Source organism: Pteropus medius, unplaced genomic scaffold (genome assembly GCF_902729225.1).
Source record: "Pteropus medius unplaced genomic scaffold, Ma_sr-lr_union100, whole genome shotgun sequence".
Classification (NCBI taxonomy): Eukaryota; Metazoa; Chordata; class Mammalia; order Chiroptera; family Pteropodidae; genus Pteropus; species Pteropus medius.
The window spans coordinates 285,126-302,441 of NW_024349797.1; the positions used below are offsets into that span (position 1 = coordinate 285,126).

General features: G+C 32.3%; 1 protein-coding gene and 1 pseudogene across 5 annotated transcripts in view; one reads left to right on the forward strand and one right to left on the reverse strand.

Annotated features, from left to right (window-relative positions):
• The window catches only part of PCNX1 (pecanex 1), a 133,855-nt gene that overhangs the window by 13,490 nt on the left and 103,049 nt on the right, over window positions 1–17,316 (forward strand). For all 5 annotated transcript variants that reach the window (XM_039883672.1, XM_039883674.1, XM_039883673.1 and 2 more), the window contains exon 2: window positions 11,902–12,110. In XM_039883672.1, the coding sequence (XP_039739606.1) occupies window positions 11,902–12,110 (209 nt within the window). The remainder of the gene's footprint in view (window positions 1–11,901; window positions 12,111–17,316) is intronic.
• On the reverse strand, window positions 12,283–12,401 carry LOC120619819 (uncharacterized; annotated as a pseudogene).

The following is a 17,316-nucleotide window of genomic DNA, read 5'->3' on the forward strand; positions in this document are numbered from 1 at the left end:
TTTTTCTCTTTGTTCTCACCAACATCGATTATTATGAATCTTTTTCAAAGAGATGGTGTAAAGTGGCGTCTTGTTTTAATTTCTGTTTTCTTAATAAGTTCTTTGTCTTTTCATACGCTTAGTAGACATATCTTTTTTCTTTTAACTGCTTTTTGTACCCTTTGTCCTTTTTAGAAAGCCTTGTTCTAAGTGATTTTTGAGAGCCTTTTGTACGTATGTAAATTAGCTTTGTCAGATATTACATTTTTCTCCTAATTTGTCTTTTAACTTTGATTGTGTTTTTTGAACATGTAAATTTAACATTTTCTGTGGTCATTTACTAGTTTTCTTCATGTAATAAAGACTTTCCCTATTAAAAGGTCATAAAAAATTTACATATATATCTAATAATTTTTAAATTTGGGAATAATTTTGTATGGTTAAATAATAGTATACAGCTCTAAAAGGTGGTGAAAATTTGCTGTTTTACATATGCCTACTTTTCTCTCAGTTTTTCACCTGCACTACCCTTTTATAAAAACCACTGTGAATAGTTTTTTGTGAATCCCAGCAGAGCACACAGATGCAAATTCAAATATGTCTATCATTTTCCCCCACCAGACTATTCTATATATTGCATTTTCCCCCACTTATTTTATCTTAAACATATATACAAAAGAGTTTCTTCAGTTTTTTAAAATAGATATATTCTTGACATGCATTAGTTTCAGGTGTACAATATAATGATTTGATATTTCTATAAATTGTGACATGATCACCACAATAAATCTAGTTAATATGCATCACCACACATATTTTTTTTCTTGTGATGAGAACTTTTAAGATCTACTCTCTACAACTGTCAGATACGGAATACAGTATTATTAACTATAGTTACCATGCTGTACATTACATCCCCATGACTTACTTATTGTATAACTGGAAGTTTGTACCTTTTGACCTCCTCCTCCCACCCCCTGGCTTCTGGCAACCACTTAGTCTGTTCTGTGTATCTATGAGCTCCATTATTTGTTTTGTTTTGTTTTTAGATTCCACATATAAGCGAGATCATATGGTATCGATCTTTCTTTGTCTGATTTATTTCACTTAACATGATGCCATCAGCGTCCATTTATGTTGTTGCAAATGCCAAGATTTCCTCCTTTTTTATGGCTGAATAATAGTCTATTGTATATACATACTACATTTCCTTTATTCATTCCTCCATCAATGGACACTTAGGTTGCTGCCATATCTTGGCTATTGTAAATACTTTGAATGGGGTTGAGCAGCTTTTTATAAGCTTGGGTCTTTTTTTTCATGTTTTTTTTTTTTTTTGTGAACATCATGTGCCTTATCCATTTTCTACTTGGTTTATTTTTATTGCTGTCTAAGAGCTTTTGTATGTTAAGGAGATTAGTCCTTGTAATGCATTTGCAAATATCTAATAGTTTTATGGTTTAGCCCATTTGGAATTAGTTTTTCTGTAAGTAATGGGTGAGTGTCTAGTTAAAAAAAAATTTTTTTTTTGATAGACAGTTGTCTCAGTCAACCTAATTTATTAAACAGTTTCATCTCTTTCTCAGTGGTTTAAATGTCACCTTTGTCATTGTATGAGTTCCCACTGGGTATTTGCATTTTCTGTTTTATCAGTTTGTCTGTTCTTACATAAATACCATATTTTTTAGTAATCCTAGTTTTATATATTAATATGTTTTTCTTTCATAGTAGTGGTCTTTCTTTATTCTTTCTTGTCATTGTTTTCTTGGCTATTCTTGCATATGTATTCCTCCATTTTGTTAAGTCTCCCAGAGATGCCATTTAATTTTTGATCGAAAGGCATTGAATTTGTGGATTACTTTAGGGAGGGAAGTTTGACATTTTTATAATATTGAGTTAAGGTGATCTCTTCATTTCTCTTATGTCCCTCAGTAGATTTTTTTTTCTTTAAAAGTTTTTTTATGTTAATATTGCACATTTCCCCTTAGGATTATTATTCTTAGATAAGATTTTAGTTTCTAACATTAGGGTAAATGGAACCATTTCTTTCACTATGTTTCTAACTTGTCATTCACTGTCAGACTAGTATTTACCTTCATGTATTCTGAGATCACAAGTCTTATCTACCTTATCTTTTTTGTAGCTCCTCTCTGGTTCCTCTGCACCATCTCTATTCAGAAGTTTTTTTGTTTGCTTATCTTAGTTTTGTCACTGTGTTGCTTAAATATTATTTAAAAATCACATACTTATCATGCTACGATGCCCATGTACTGTCTACTTTCAGGTTTTCTCAATCTTTATCATAGCCCTGTGAAATGACGATAGCTGCTGTTATCACCACGTTACAGATGAAGAAATCCAGAGGCACCTAGAAGTTAAATCTCTGGCTCAGGGTTCTGCAGATTGCCTCTACTACTTTTTCCCTTTGACCTCAGGACTACCACCACAGTCACTGGCCACCAACTTCCTGTACACAGTCATACAAGATGCTTTTCTGATTAATCTGCTCTTGAAAGCCTATTGTGATTGATTTGAGATGAACTAAGATTCCCCACATCATTTTCAATATGTATTCTGAATCTAGAGCCCTTAGAGCAGCCCTTTCCATCACTGTCTAATTATATCCTTAATTTGGGCTCCCCTTTTGACCAGCATATTTTGTGAATACAGTGGAAGTCCATTATAAAGGACAATGTTCTCCCGGGGATTTCATTATGATTCTCTCATGGACTTAAGGTGGGACAGTTTATCTCACTCATCATTTTGGAAAGACAGATTAGATAACCCTGTCCTGTGGCATGTATTATAAATGGATTTTATTCAAATTTAATGTCCTTTCACTTATTAGTCGAATGTGGGATTCTTTTTCTGCTACGTTTATCTAAAATATTATTTCCTTCCTGCCACTGCCACTGCTATTACATGTGCTCCTTCACTCCCACTACAGAGATGAACCCTAAGAAGTCAGTTATGCAAAGATCTAGGGAAGGAATACGAACAGCTAAGTTTCTAAGTTGGGAATATAAAATTTAAAAATATTTACAATAGATTAAGTGAAAAATAAAATTATAAATGTCAAATAAAGTATTATTCGGTTGATATATATATACTATATGTATAAATATATAAATACTAAGATTTATAAGTCATGCTTTGTCATTTAAACTTTTTTATTCGTTTTGGTCTTGGTGTGAATAATTATTATACAATTATACAGAGATGAAATATTTGCTATCAGCCTGTATCCTGTTTATTGCAGTTTTTTATGGACAAAATCTGGAACTGGAGTCCTTACGAATATGTATAGCAGCAAGAGAAGCAATTGCTGCTACTTTACTGCATGTTTCAAGTGTCAGAAGCTTTTTTTGGGAGATTTTAACCTAACTTTGGTACAGTGATGCTGTTGGTTCCTAGTGGATACAGGCCAGGGATGGTACTAAACATCCTATGATGCATAGGACAACACTCCCTGCATAAGATTATTTGGCCCAAAATGTCAACAGTGCTGAGGCTGGGAAACTTTGCTCTAGAGTATGCATTCTCAGTGGGTATAATGTTGCCCTCAGTGGAGTGAAAATTAGTTCTTGGCAGCGGGTAGTGGTGAAAAACTCTTTTTGAATAAAGTACAGATGTACATGCAGTACATACAGAAATATAGTGTGTCTGTGGTGGTAAAATTTCATGGGTATGGGAGTGGTTACAAAACCTGTACTTCTGTGTGATTTTCTGACACCAGATGTGTGATTCCTCCCCCACCCCCCACACACACATCAAGCAATTGCCTGAGACGCCAACTGGGTATCCTACCATTTGATTCATTTCTGACACCATCTACCTGGATGTAGGGTTAAGGCTAAGGCCTTTTTTCAGATGCCAGTCTCAAGTCGAGGTTGTCAACTGTGCTTCTAACCAATTGGCTATAAATCTGAGGTTCCCATGACCTCATCCTCAAGTTTGATTAATTTGCTAGAGCAGCTCACAAAACCCAGGAAAACAGTTTACTTGCTGTTTACCAGTTTCTCGTAAAAGGATATGATAAAGGAATTAGGTGAACATCCAGCTGGAAGGGCTGCATAGGGCAAGGTATGTGAGTAGAGGTGTAGAACTTTGATGCTCTTTCTAGGTGTGCCGCCCTTCAGCACCTCTATGAGTTCACCAACTTGGAAGCTCTCTGAATCCCATACTGTTGGGATTTCATGGAGGCTTCATCACGATCAATTATTTACTCCATTTCCAGCCCCTCTCCCCTCTGGAGAATGGGAGCGAGGTTGGAAATTCCAAGCTTCCAGTATTGCTTGATCTCTCGGGTGACCAGCCCCCAACCAGGAGCCCGTCCAGAGTCACCTCATTAGAACAAGAGGCATTCCTGTCACCTAGGAAATGCCAGGGATTTAGGTGTCAGGAATCAGAGCCAGAAACCAAATACTAGAACAAAAGATGCTTCTAGTGCTCTTATCACTTAGGAAATTCCAAGAGTTTTAGGAGCTCCATGCCAGAGACCAAGGGCAGAAACCAATATATATATTTTTCTATTTCTCAAAGAGTGATTAGGAAAGAAAAATATCGAAAAAGGCTCCTTAGGAGAGTGATAATGAGAAAAAAATTGAAAAACACTGCCTTCGAGGGAGACTGTCTATAGTTAGTAGTGGTTAAAAACTCAGGTTCTTAACCATTGGAGTCACAGTGGGTTTAAATCCTGTTTCTTCTACTTAACCAGCTGCCAGCAAATGACTTCATAGCTTCAATTTTCTTATCTGTAAAATGGAGATAATAGTACTTTCTTAAAAGGATTGTTGTGAGATCACCATTTAAAGCACATGGTGCTTGGTAAAACACTAAATTAGTCATTTTTAAGAAGCTCAAGGAGAGGAGGGGTCTCGTTTATTGCACTTTTACCATTCCTCAGAGGAGTATCTGAGACTTAATAGGTGTTAAGTAAATATATGTCGAAAGAATGAATAAAGCCCTTATTGAGTTAAGTGTGTCAGAGTTGCCTTTATGGAAAATGAGGAAATGGTGGTTATAAGACATGTTATACTCTCCTTCATTCTTTTTTTCTGTTAGGCACCTCTCATATTTACCTCATCTTAAATCTTGTGTGTGATACGTTGCCTAACTTTAGCACTTACTTTTAAAGGTAGAAATGGATTATATAAGCATGCAGTGCCATCATTCTGTTTCAAGCAAATTGAGCTCAGCAAACATGATATGTGGGTTCTGTTAATACTCTTAAGAGAACAAATCTACTTTTAATTTGTAACTTTTACTGATTTACATTCGTGTATTAGGATCTCAGTTTGCAATTTATTCCACTGAATTTTAGTGAAACGTAAAAGATTATAATCAAATAACTTTTGAAAACCTGATTTTTGTGTATTTTATTTCAAAATATCTATTTTTACCTGATCTTCATAGTTTGACTTTTCCTTTGACCTTAACCTTTTGTTACTGAATTAGATTATTTTGATTTTTAAGCCTTAAATTTGAGCTATTGTTTATTTTGTGCTTGTGTAGTATACAACATCTACAGCAATATAGTTAATAAGTACAAGAAGAATCCCATTGTTTTATAGTTATTGTCCTATAAAATAATCCCATTGAATATATCCTGAACTGGCATTTTGTGAAGTATAGTAAAAAGATAAAAAATAACCTAGTTGCTATTCTTCAGAATTGCAAAGTGATGTTGACAGCTGAAGGAATTCTTATTTTCACTTACTATGAATCCTGAAAAATTGTTTCAGTAGAATATATCAGAAACAATGGAATAAAGAAATAGGTCAAGCTATTTAAGTTGGACTTACAAGATCTTAGCTTCTGGTCCTCATATTTATCATTTAGATGTTTCTATCAATTTACTGAAATGTTTTTTATCAGATTACTTGAGTTTACTTAGACTGATTAAATTAATAAAAGAATGATTCATACACCAAAATGTCAAGTTCCTAATTTACAAAAGGAGATACGAATCTAGATAGTTCTTAGTATAGGATAACCCACTATCTTTCCAGGATGGTTAGTTAAGTTTACTCTGAAAAACGTGTGTAAATCACAACATTGGTGCCTCTTAAGTTATGTTCTTATGATTTTATTTGGGGAGATTTTTGGTAAAGAACAAAGTCTGGTCTCTAGATAGATACCATCTGAATAATATTGAAAGGTAAATCTGTACCAGTCTCTTCATTTTATTTGATGCATAAATATCTCTACTTTTCTGTTTTTATCTGTGTTCTGGCATGTTATAATAATGAGTTATGATTTTCAGACCTATGAATTATTATTTATTACACTTTAGATCGGCTTTTGCTGATGGCTTGGGACTAGGTACCTTAATCTCATCAGAAAACCACTTCAGCATATAGGATAGGATTTTTGGAAAATATTTTTGTGAGTCACTAATTTCATCTATTTAGATTTTTGGGTTATTTGTATGTGGGGGCCTACTTGTTTGTTACCTACATTTTTCATAAATTTCCAAAACTTCATTGTGCTATCTTTATTGACAAATTCTTCTAGACAGGAATTGTTGGGAGACCCTTTTGGAATTACATGGCAATTGTTTTTCACCTCCCTTTTGTTCTCTATAGTAATCCAAAGATGATTTTGGAAACTTAGGAAAAGCTCTGCTGTAAAGTACATTCAAGTTATTTTTCCCTCTCCTACCATCTTGGTTTTGTTTTGCAGCATTCCATCTCTAATGCACCGTGTTGCTATATATTTTAACATAAGGCTAGATGCACCCCCCAACTATCCCTCAGCAAAGAAGGAAATACCATATTAAATGAGTCATTACAAAGTCTTTTATATTACCTGCTGCTTGCTCAGTTACTCTTTCCAGTTACCTTTTTTGTGTTCTCAGCTGCACTGCTTATTTTTTTAAAAAGTCCTGAAAAATTAACATAGATACAATAACTATTACTAGAGTTATAACTTAATAATTTGCAAGTGTTGAATATCATACTATATTGTTAATGATTAAGTTAAAGCAATATATGTTCTTAGGTTATGGAGATAGGAATATGCACTTATGAGGTGAAAAAAGAACAGTCGTAATGAAATGCAAATGGGTGTTTGTGATAAACAGAATTTTCAATAAGAGAATTATATGTTCAGTTTCTCTAAAATGTCGGTGATTGTTTCTGTTGTAGTTCAGTAGAAGTACCAACTACCTTGGTAGTGAGCAACATTCAAAGATTCCAAACCACAAAAAGAGAGAAGCATGGATTTACAGAGTATAATCTGAATGAATTTAAGTGTGTTTTGAACCTGGAAACAAAACGATTACTCAATTTTTTTCTTTTAGCTAGATATTGAACTAAGGTATTATAAGAAGCAAAGAAAAGCCCTAGGGGAATGACAGTTTTATTTATTAGTTATACATTTATAGCTAACCATTTTGAGGAAGAAAATGTGTAATTCAAGGTGGTAGTGTTTAGAAATTTGACCTTCTGGATATCTATTTGTATTTTGAAAGGCTGACCTAATTTTTTTTCTTTACTTTCTACAATTTCTCTTCCAATTAATCTCCTGTTTAAGAGAGACAGATACAGTCTTCATGTTTGTGTCTACTTAAAAGTTTTCCTTCATAATACAGTCCCTCTGTCTCCAATTCTACTCATCTGCCATGAATCTTTGTCAGATAGTTACATAAAGCCACTACAATTTCTATCATTTTTTCTAGTGATTTCTTTGGAACCAGTGGGATTGTCCCACAATAATCCCAAGTCAGTGTTTTCTAGTGTGAACTGGAAAGTTTTCCTTCTAAAGAGGAAGGTACCAAAAATATAAAGGCATTATTTAAAATTATAGCTTTTTGTAAAAAAACAGGTATACTGTAATGTATGCTTTTGCCTAAAAACTTGCAAAACTACTTTAGAACATTAATTACAACTGTTTTGCTTGGAGAGCAAGCAAGATGAGCAATTTTCAGAATTTTGTTATTAAATGACACTGTTGAATATGACTTGATTTCAGAGGAAATATATTCTCCAAGAGCAATTACTGCCTTATGTGTGCTAGCAGCTAATTTGTTTCATAGTTGGATGGAACTGGTGATGTGCAGCAATATTAAGACATGCTCACTGTCTATTTTTTTGTGTTGGATTTATAATTTTCAATATTTTCTACACCACCAAATTAAGATCTAGAAGTATACTGTTCACAGAGGAGTACTCCCTTAATAGCATTTCTAGCTGTTCTCAATCAGAACTGTTTCAATGCATTTTTTCCCAGTTCATGTAACAAATTATCAACTAAATCTGATACTTAGTATCAACTAACATTTTATACTTTTTTCACAGCCTATACCTGTCATTGTGGACTGTATCTTCTGTTAATTTTTAAGATACAGATCACTGATTTCTAACTGAACTGGTCTGAATACTTAAGTATGACTGCATGATAAGCAAACCTCAAAAATCAAGACGTTAACTATTCATAGCATAATAGAACTGAAAAATACCAAGTTTGTTTGTTTTAATGTTATAACCTTTGATGTATAAGCTGTGTGAGATAGATGTTTAAGATTCTAAGAAGAGTACTTGAAGCCTGTGATGACTGTAAGCCTTTATCTTGAGCTTGCAGTGATGTGACATTTCTAGTTATTTAATAAGGGCTTTGTTTGTCCATCAGTATTACACTAGCTGCTACACTACCTTCATTTTCTTATGTCCACTGTGGTATCCTAAGAAGTAAAAACCAGCCTTTCTGTATTAGCAGTTTATAACAATAGGTACACATTTATGTGAAGATAAAATAGATCAACTTATTATCACAGGGTAGCTAATGTGCTTGCATGCATCAGCATTAACTTGAAGATGACATCTACAATAAAATATTATAACCTAAGAGGATAAAATGTATCCTTTTGGAAATACTAGTACTTTTGTTTGTTATGGAGTGTAATTAACCTTAAGTCAATAAACATCTGCCCCCCCCAATTCAAAATAGATATTTTAATTTAGAATTGGGTTGAATGGGATACAAAAATTATATTTTTAACAAAAATATAAACATTTTTATCTTGTAAGAGTTTTTTTCTTCAGGAAAAAATCTGCTTTCCCATGAGATGCTGCTTGTTGGTAAATGGAATTCTGAATGTCTCTGAAGATCTTTCTTTGAAAACAGTGTTGATCTATCTAATTTAATAAAATATTAAAGGCAAATAGTAACTACTACTTGATTTTCCCTTTGGTATATAATCCATAAAACTGAAAAATAGGTGACCTAACTGGTTTCTAGTTTTTTGGTGTTTGGTTTTAGGGGATCACTGAAACCGTGTAAAGGCAGACATCATTTAAAATTTTCTTGTAATATTAATGAAACACAGTAACAGGGAGGGTTTATGATCCATTTATGATCCGATACTAATAGTGTCAGCTCTGCTGGGATTAGCTGAGAGCCCAGTGAAGTAATGCAAGTAGAATAGGGAACAAGTTTAAACAAAGTCACACAACAGCCCAGTGTGTGTCTATGCACTTTACCCAGTAAGGTAAAAGTGAAATTGTAGCACAGCTCTCCTCTGTTACCTAGAAACCTCGGGTGATTACTGACAGGGCTAAAGCATTTAAACTACATAGTGTAAAATAAGTTGGGTACCATTAGTAGTTTGAGTAGAAAGTACAAGTGAATCATCTGATACTGGTTTCTAGTATGAAAGGGTCACTTAATTTTTTTTGGTCTTTTTAGTGTTCAGTGTTTTTAAAAAAGAAATTCTATACTTCCTATATAAATCCTACACATTTTAGTGTGTTCCTTAACACTCAGTTATCTGCTACTTTGAGCAATATAATACTAGGGAGAAAGAGTTTATTTAGATTTGTCTTTGACTTTTTTGTAAGGGCAAATAGGGGATACCATTTGATATCAATCATTTAAATCTTCATATGGACTATGTTGAATAATGATGGAACTCTGACTCATTTTTCATTGACACTTTACATTTGAAAATGGAATTGGTATCATGGTATATAGTAAAACATGAAGTGACATAGGCATAAGACACCTTGCTTTATTTTATCATTAATATGTTATTAGGATGGGTGGTCTTGGCTAAGTCATTTAAAGTGAGTACTCAATTTTCTGTCTGTAGATAAGGGTGTTGAACTGGAACTCCAAGAATTCCAGTTCTTATGTAAACACATATGGAAACCAGCATCATGCAGAACTTTTGTAAATATTCTAAGCAGTATACTTGTTCATGTTTGCGTTAACTTTGAAACTTTTGTTAATTTGAATGAGTATGTGTGTTTTGTGTCTGTGTATATTTTCTGCTCAGAAAAGCTATAAATTAACTTAGAATTTTAAACTCAAGTCTTTACAAATTGAACAAATTTTAACTTTTTAAGAGATTTGTTTTTTTAAAATATGGCTTAATATTCTTTTAATTTAAATTGCATTTATAAGTTTAGTATTCATTTTTAAGTACATAAATTACCTGACAAATATTTCTAAGTACTTAACTTCTAAACCCGGCATTTATGGATTTTGTAAAATTTTAAATACATATTTTCAGCTTTAAATCATAAGCCTAAATTAGTTATGTAATGACATTTCAAATTGGAATCGGTTTCATTTTTTAGATAGACTAATGTGAAGGGCTTCTTAATCCAAGTATTTAAAAATAGCAAGTATATGCCTATTATGCTCATATCCAATCCAAAAGTATTAAACTATGGGGTTGAGTTACTTTTTTCCCCTCCCAATCCCAAACCATACGGTTCTCCCTCTCTCCCTCCCAAATAACTTAAAACAAACCGTATCATATCTGTAGTCTAAACCTGCCTGGTTCACCAGGACCTTGTCAATTTCACTTTCGCACACAATTTGAGGTTACCTTTCCAAGAAAATTTGGAGCCTTGTTTTCAGATAACTGAATTTGAATCTTATGAAAACATTTGGAATCTAGAGTTACAGACATCCAGAGAGATTGTTTTTCTCATGAAAGTGGACATAAGTTGAGCCTAGTTTTATAGTCTCTGCCAGCAGTGACCCTGAGGCCATTCCTTCCACGTCAGGTGGTCTCTAAGCCTGCCATGCCTGGTCTCAAGTCCACATCACTGAATCCTCAAGTATGATAACTCTGCAGTCCCTACACTTAGATGCCTCTCACATGTTTCAGTTAATCCATTTATTACTTGATTGTGTTCTGTATTCTTTTTTCTTTTTTTTTCTATTTGGCAGTCTACAATTTTTAAGTATTTTTTAAGTGTTTAAATTTATTTTAAAATAAAACATACTTGGATTTTGCATGTCTTCCCATGTCTTAATCTGGTTCTTTAGTCACAGTTCTAAGGTTATTCTCATGACAGTTTTAAATTACAGTTTTCTAGAACACAAAGAATGTTTATATCCTTAAAAAGTTACAGAGAGCATATATACAGGGATTAGATATATTTGGATCACAATCCTGTCTTGTTCACGTATTATGTAATGTGATACTTTAACTCCAATTGTATTATGAGCTTTTTGGCATGGACTTTATGCCAGGGCTGTTCAATGGAAATGTAATGTGAGCCACATACGTAATTAAAATTTTTCTAGTAGTTACATTAAAAATAAGTAAAAATAAACAGTTGAAATTAATTTTAGTAATATGTTAACATGGTACTATAAATGTTATAGTACCATGTAATCAATATAAAAACAATTGAAATGTTTTCCATTTTTTTCATAGTCTTTAAAATCCAGTGTTATTTATTGTGCACAGCTCAGGTCAGACTAACCATATTTCAAGTGCTCAATAGCCTCATGTATCTAGTGGCTACTGTATTGGGCAGTGCTGTCTTCTTCTTTTCAAGTTGGTGCTATAACATTGTCGCTTTGTGTGTGACTGAGTATGTTTATTTTTTAGTTAAATAGTTCTCTAATGGAATGAAATATAAAATAATTAAAATGCATATCTTTATTTTCTTTCTCTTAAAGGCCCTTCCTTCTTCTATGATTATAGTAGCAGTTTATTGCCCTGTGATAGCTGCTGTTTTCATTGTTTTGAAGATGATCAACTATCGACTCCACAGAGCACTTGATGCTGGAGAAGTTGTAGATAGGAACACAAATGAGTTCACAGATCAGGGAGCCAAAGCTGAGCAAGGCAACTGTTCAACTAGGAGAAAAGACAGCAATGGACCAAGGTAAGGAAACCCATGTCACTTAGTTTGTAGTGATGTAGATCTTACATGTGTACAGTGATGTGATTATTATGTTATGCCTTTTCTGTTTGTGTGGTTTTTTAAATATAAATTTATTTCAGTTCGAAGCTTTGTCTTTTCATTTTATTTGTTTGTTTGTTTGTTTGTTTGTTTATGCCTTCAGCACCTGGTCTTCCTAGGTGGTCTCCCATCTAAGTACTAACCAGGCTTGACCCTGCTTAGCTTCCGAGATCAGACGGGATTGGGCGTGTTCAGGGTGGCATGGCCATAGACTTTATGTGGTTTTAAGACAGTGATAGATCTTACCACTATAGATAACAATGACAAGTACAGGTTGTCACATTAGACCACAACAAAGCTCACTAGCCTATCTGAGGGATTAAATCAATATCCTTGGCCTTACTACTAAATAACATGTGGGAACAATAATAGTTACAGTCGTATAATAATTATTCACATGAAGACCAAAATGAATGAAAACAATTTAAAGAAATATTTTATAAATATATACTTCTATATTTATAAAATATATATATTAACCAAATAATATTTTGACAATTATAATTTTATTTTTCACCTTATTGTAAATATTTTTAAATTTTATGTTCTCAACTTAGAAATTTAGCTGTTCCTTCCCTAGATCTTTGCATAACTGACTTCTTAGGGTTCAACTATGTAAATGTCACATCCTCCTGGAGGCTTTCTTTTCCTGTTCCAGCTCAAGTATTCCCACTTTGATTCTGAATCGCGTTCTATTACCTTGGCCTCACCGACTTTCTCTTTTTGACAGAGGGATTTACTTTATTCATAGTCAAAAGTTTATTGTGACTTTACAGAAATAATAGGTATTATCGCAAGTATAACTTTAAAAAGTTACTGTTGAACACCTGTCATGTATAAGCTCATTCAGTCTTCAAAACAATTCTTTGAGGTAGATACAGTTATTACCCTTGATTTACAGATGTGGAAACTAAGGTGAGAAAGATCAAATAATCCAGTCAGGTCTGGAGTCCATACTTTTAAACACTATGCCATGTTTCCACTGAGTATAATATTAAGTATTTGGGTGTCAAGGTATAAATGATACAAGACAAGTAATGTTTCTGTATATTTTCCAGTGCATTGAAAGCTTTTGTTTATCTCTTTTCAAATATGTTTATCTCTATCCCTAGCATGATTACTGTTTGTTCATTGAATAAGTAATTTGCTCTCGTAATAATTTTATTTATAGCATTAATCACTATCTGAAATTATCTTACTTAATCATTTATTTGAATTTATAAGCCTCTCGAAGGCAGGGGCCTTGTTTTTCTTACAAACTATTATAATTCCAGGTTCTAAAACAGTGTCTGGCACGGTTAGATACTCAGGGAATATTTGAAATAGTGAAAACACTTTTTTCTGTGATATTATGTTTGACTGCATAGTATTCTATTTTGTGTGTATACCATAATTAACTACCTTGTTTTTATTATTTCAGTTATTTTCAAAATTAAATATTAGATGACTCTGTTTACATTTTAAATGATTAAATTTTTAATAAAAATTTAACAGAGGTAGTATTACTAGAAAGCTATACCCACTTTTAAGATTTTCAGTATACATTGCCTTTTAATTACCATGATCAGCAGTTAGGGCTTTTTTTTTTTTTTTTTTTTGACTTTTGACAACACTGATTATTTAGTATTTTGTCAAAACTGTGATAGAGATCTCATTGTTTAATTTTTCAGTGTTTGGATTACTAGTGAAATGGAGGTATTCTTGTTATTTATTGCCACATATTTGTTACTTTGTCAATTATTTGTCTTTCTATTGGTGGTTTGTTTAGAGAAGATATTTATTTATGGAGGATATTAACTATCTTTTGTGTCAAGTAGTTTTTTTCAGTTTAATGGCATTTTATTTATTTATATGCCACAGTTTACTTTTATGTGCTCTATTCTGTGAATGTTTATTAGTCGTGCTTTTGATATCAAGTTCGTAAGCCTTTTTCTTTTCCTAAATTATATATTCACCTATATCTACTTTCAGTATTATTTTATTTTTCACTCTTAAATTGTAGTCAATCTGAAAACATTTTTTTTTCTTTTTTAGGTTTATTAACTCTAATACCATTTATTGAGTAATGCATTTTCTTTCTACAATAATTTTAAATCCTTTTTTTTCATATAGCATACCTATGTCAGTTCCTGGACTTTGTTTTCTGCCCCATTGATTTTAATGTCTTTTTTGTTTATACCATACTGTTATATGGCTTTCTAATATGCTTAATACTTAGCAGTGTGAATCTCTTTTTAATGTTTTTTTTTTTTTCAGTATTATCTTGGTTATTCTCATGCATATACTTGCTTAGTTTTTTGTGAGATATCTCCTTGTGTGCTCATTTTCCAGAAATTCCATTAAAATTTTGATGATATTTGTTTTAAGTTTGGAGAGAACACAACCTTTAAAGTAGGAAATTTGTTTCATCTAGGGACATGGTATATTTATCTATATTTATTCAGTTGTCTTTTATGTCTCCTAAAACTTCAGTCTTTTTTTTTTATGGGTTCTGAGTATTTCTTAAGTCTATTCTATTTCTGTTAGGAAATGCATAACCTCGTATAGTGGCTAAGCAAAAGAATGTAGATTCTGCACTTAATCTGTGGCCTTTAATCACTTCCTGATTGTATGACCTTGGAGAAGTTATTAAAGCTTTTTATGCCTTGGCTTCCTCACCTGAATAATGAGGCAGATAATAGTACTGTCTCATAGTATTACTACAAAGAATGAATGAGAATAATTTATGTAAAGCACTTAGAACAATTCCTGATACATGGTAACCACTCAGTAATTGTTAGCTCTTAATATTTCTGGATATTGTATATATTTTTAATTGCTTTTGTTACTGAATTGTTGTTTCATTTTCTTTTAGTTAAAAAATTTTTTATTGTGAAATATATTTCCAATTAGTATATCAGTTATATATGTAATTTAGAAAATAGCAATCAAGTGAATACTTAATTATTCTACACACAGGTTAAGAAATAGGACTTTGTACAAATGCCATACAAGTTTTTATGCACTCCTTTGCAATTTTATTCTACTCTTTTTCTTTTGGGAGTGACTATTATCTTAAATTTTGTGTTAATATTCCTTTGCTTTTCTTATTGTTATACTGTCTATGTAGATATTTCTAAACATACATTATTTAATTTTATCTGCTTTAGGACATCCTAAAGGGAATCATACAGTATGTATACCTAGTTGAGGGGCTTTTTTTGTTCAGAATATTGTATTTTATAGACTTACCATTCCGATTCTTACAGCTGATATTTATTCATATTTACTGTTGTACAGTCTGCCACTGTATGAGGAGACTACCACTTATCCATCCTTCTTGATACCTTGTTGATAGCTGTCCAGTTTTTTTGCTCTTATAACACATTATTGTGTACGTCTCTTGTTACACATGGTGTATATAAGCTTGTTCATAGGGTATTTTCATGTTCGGTTTTATTAGGTAATTCCAAACAGTTTGCCAGAATGATTGTACTGGTTTATACTCTCACTATTAGTGTATGAAAGTCTTGTTCCACATCCTTGTGTGTATTTGATATTGATTGGTAAGCTTTAAAAATTTGCCATTCAGGTAAATGTTAAATGTGTCTCATTGTGACTTTTAGTGAACTTTTCTGATTTCTAATGAGGTTGAGCATCTTATATACACATTTTCCAATTAAGTTTTCTGTTTTTTCTAATGCACATTCATGTCTTGTTTCATATTTCTTTGAAGTTGTCTTATTAATTAATAATTTTTAATACGTTTATAATACTCCTTTATTGATTATATATACATTACAGACATCTCCTAGTTTGTGACTTGTCATTTCACTTTCCTTAAGGTTTCTTATGATTATATATATTCTTAAATTTAATATAAGATCATTTTTTTGGTAATTAGCATTTTTGCACCTCGCTTTTACTTAATTATTTCCTTCACAGAGATCAGATAGGTATTCTCCTATGTTGTCTTTTTAAAGTTTCGTGTTTCTTTTGTTTTCACATTTCAATTCTACTGGAACTTATTCTAATCTGTGATGTCAGGTAGGAATTCAAGACTTGTTATTGACTTGGTCAATAACTGGTTTAATCAGTATTTGTTAAACAGACTATCTTTTCCTTGATGATTTGCAGTACTCACTCTGTCTTAAATTATGGTGGGTATGTTTCTGGGCTCTATTTTCTGTTCTGTTGATCTAGTTGTCTCTGCCTGTGGTACTGATACCACACTATCCTAATAACTGTAGCTTTACATCATGACTTTTAATATCTGGTAGGCAAACCTATCATGTTCTTTTTCAAAAGTGACTTTGCTATTCTTGGCTCTTTTTGATATAAACTTTAGAGTCTGCTGTGCAAAGTCTGCAAGAATTTAGGATTTTAATCAGAATTACATTTAACCTGTAGATTTCTCTGCTGAGGATCAATAATCATGATCATATTGAATCTCTCCATTTATTTAGTCTTTAATTAGTCTATAATGTCTTTCAGTAAAGATTTATCATTTGTTCATTAAAGGGCTAATGTAGCTTTGTTAAATTTGCCAAATTATTTTATAGTTTTTGCTATTATAAAATTTTTTTATAATTATATTTTCTGTTTTTCTTCCTTTAAATGTAGTAGTTTACTTTGTATCCAGCAACCTTATTAAACTCCCTTATTAATATTGAAACCTTGCAGGTTATTTCTTTATTTTCTGTAAATGATGACAGTTTATTTCTTTCTAATTCTTGTACTTCTTGTTTAACTTTTTCATCAGCTATGACTTCTAGCAAATGGTTAAATTGAAATAGTATTGGTGTACATCTTTATTTTTTTCTAATCTTAAAGAGATTGTTTAAGTTTCACCATCAAATAAGATCTTTGTTATAGATTTTTGTTTTTGACATCTTACTTTCCCCACCTTCCCTCTTGTGACTCTTGCATTCTGTTCTGAGGAAAAGAAATGAACAAGAAAATATATACTTTTATTTACAGAGCCTGTCCCATGCTTGGTACACTATAGCTGTCAGTTTGTTGCATGCATTAATTAATATAGTAGGACTGCTTAAGCCTGATGGTTTTCATTGGCTGTGGTGCAGCAGTTCAAAAATACTTATTAAATCTTCATCTTAGAGAAAGTAAAAATCATTAATGTTTATAGTGC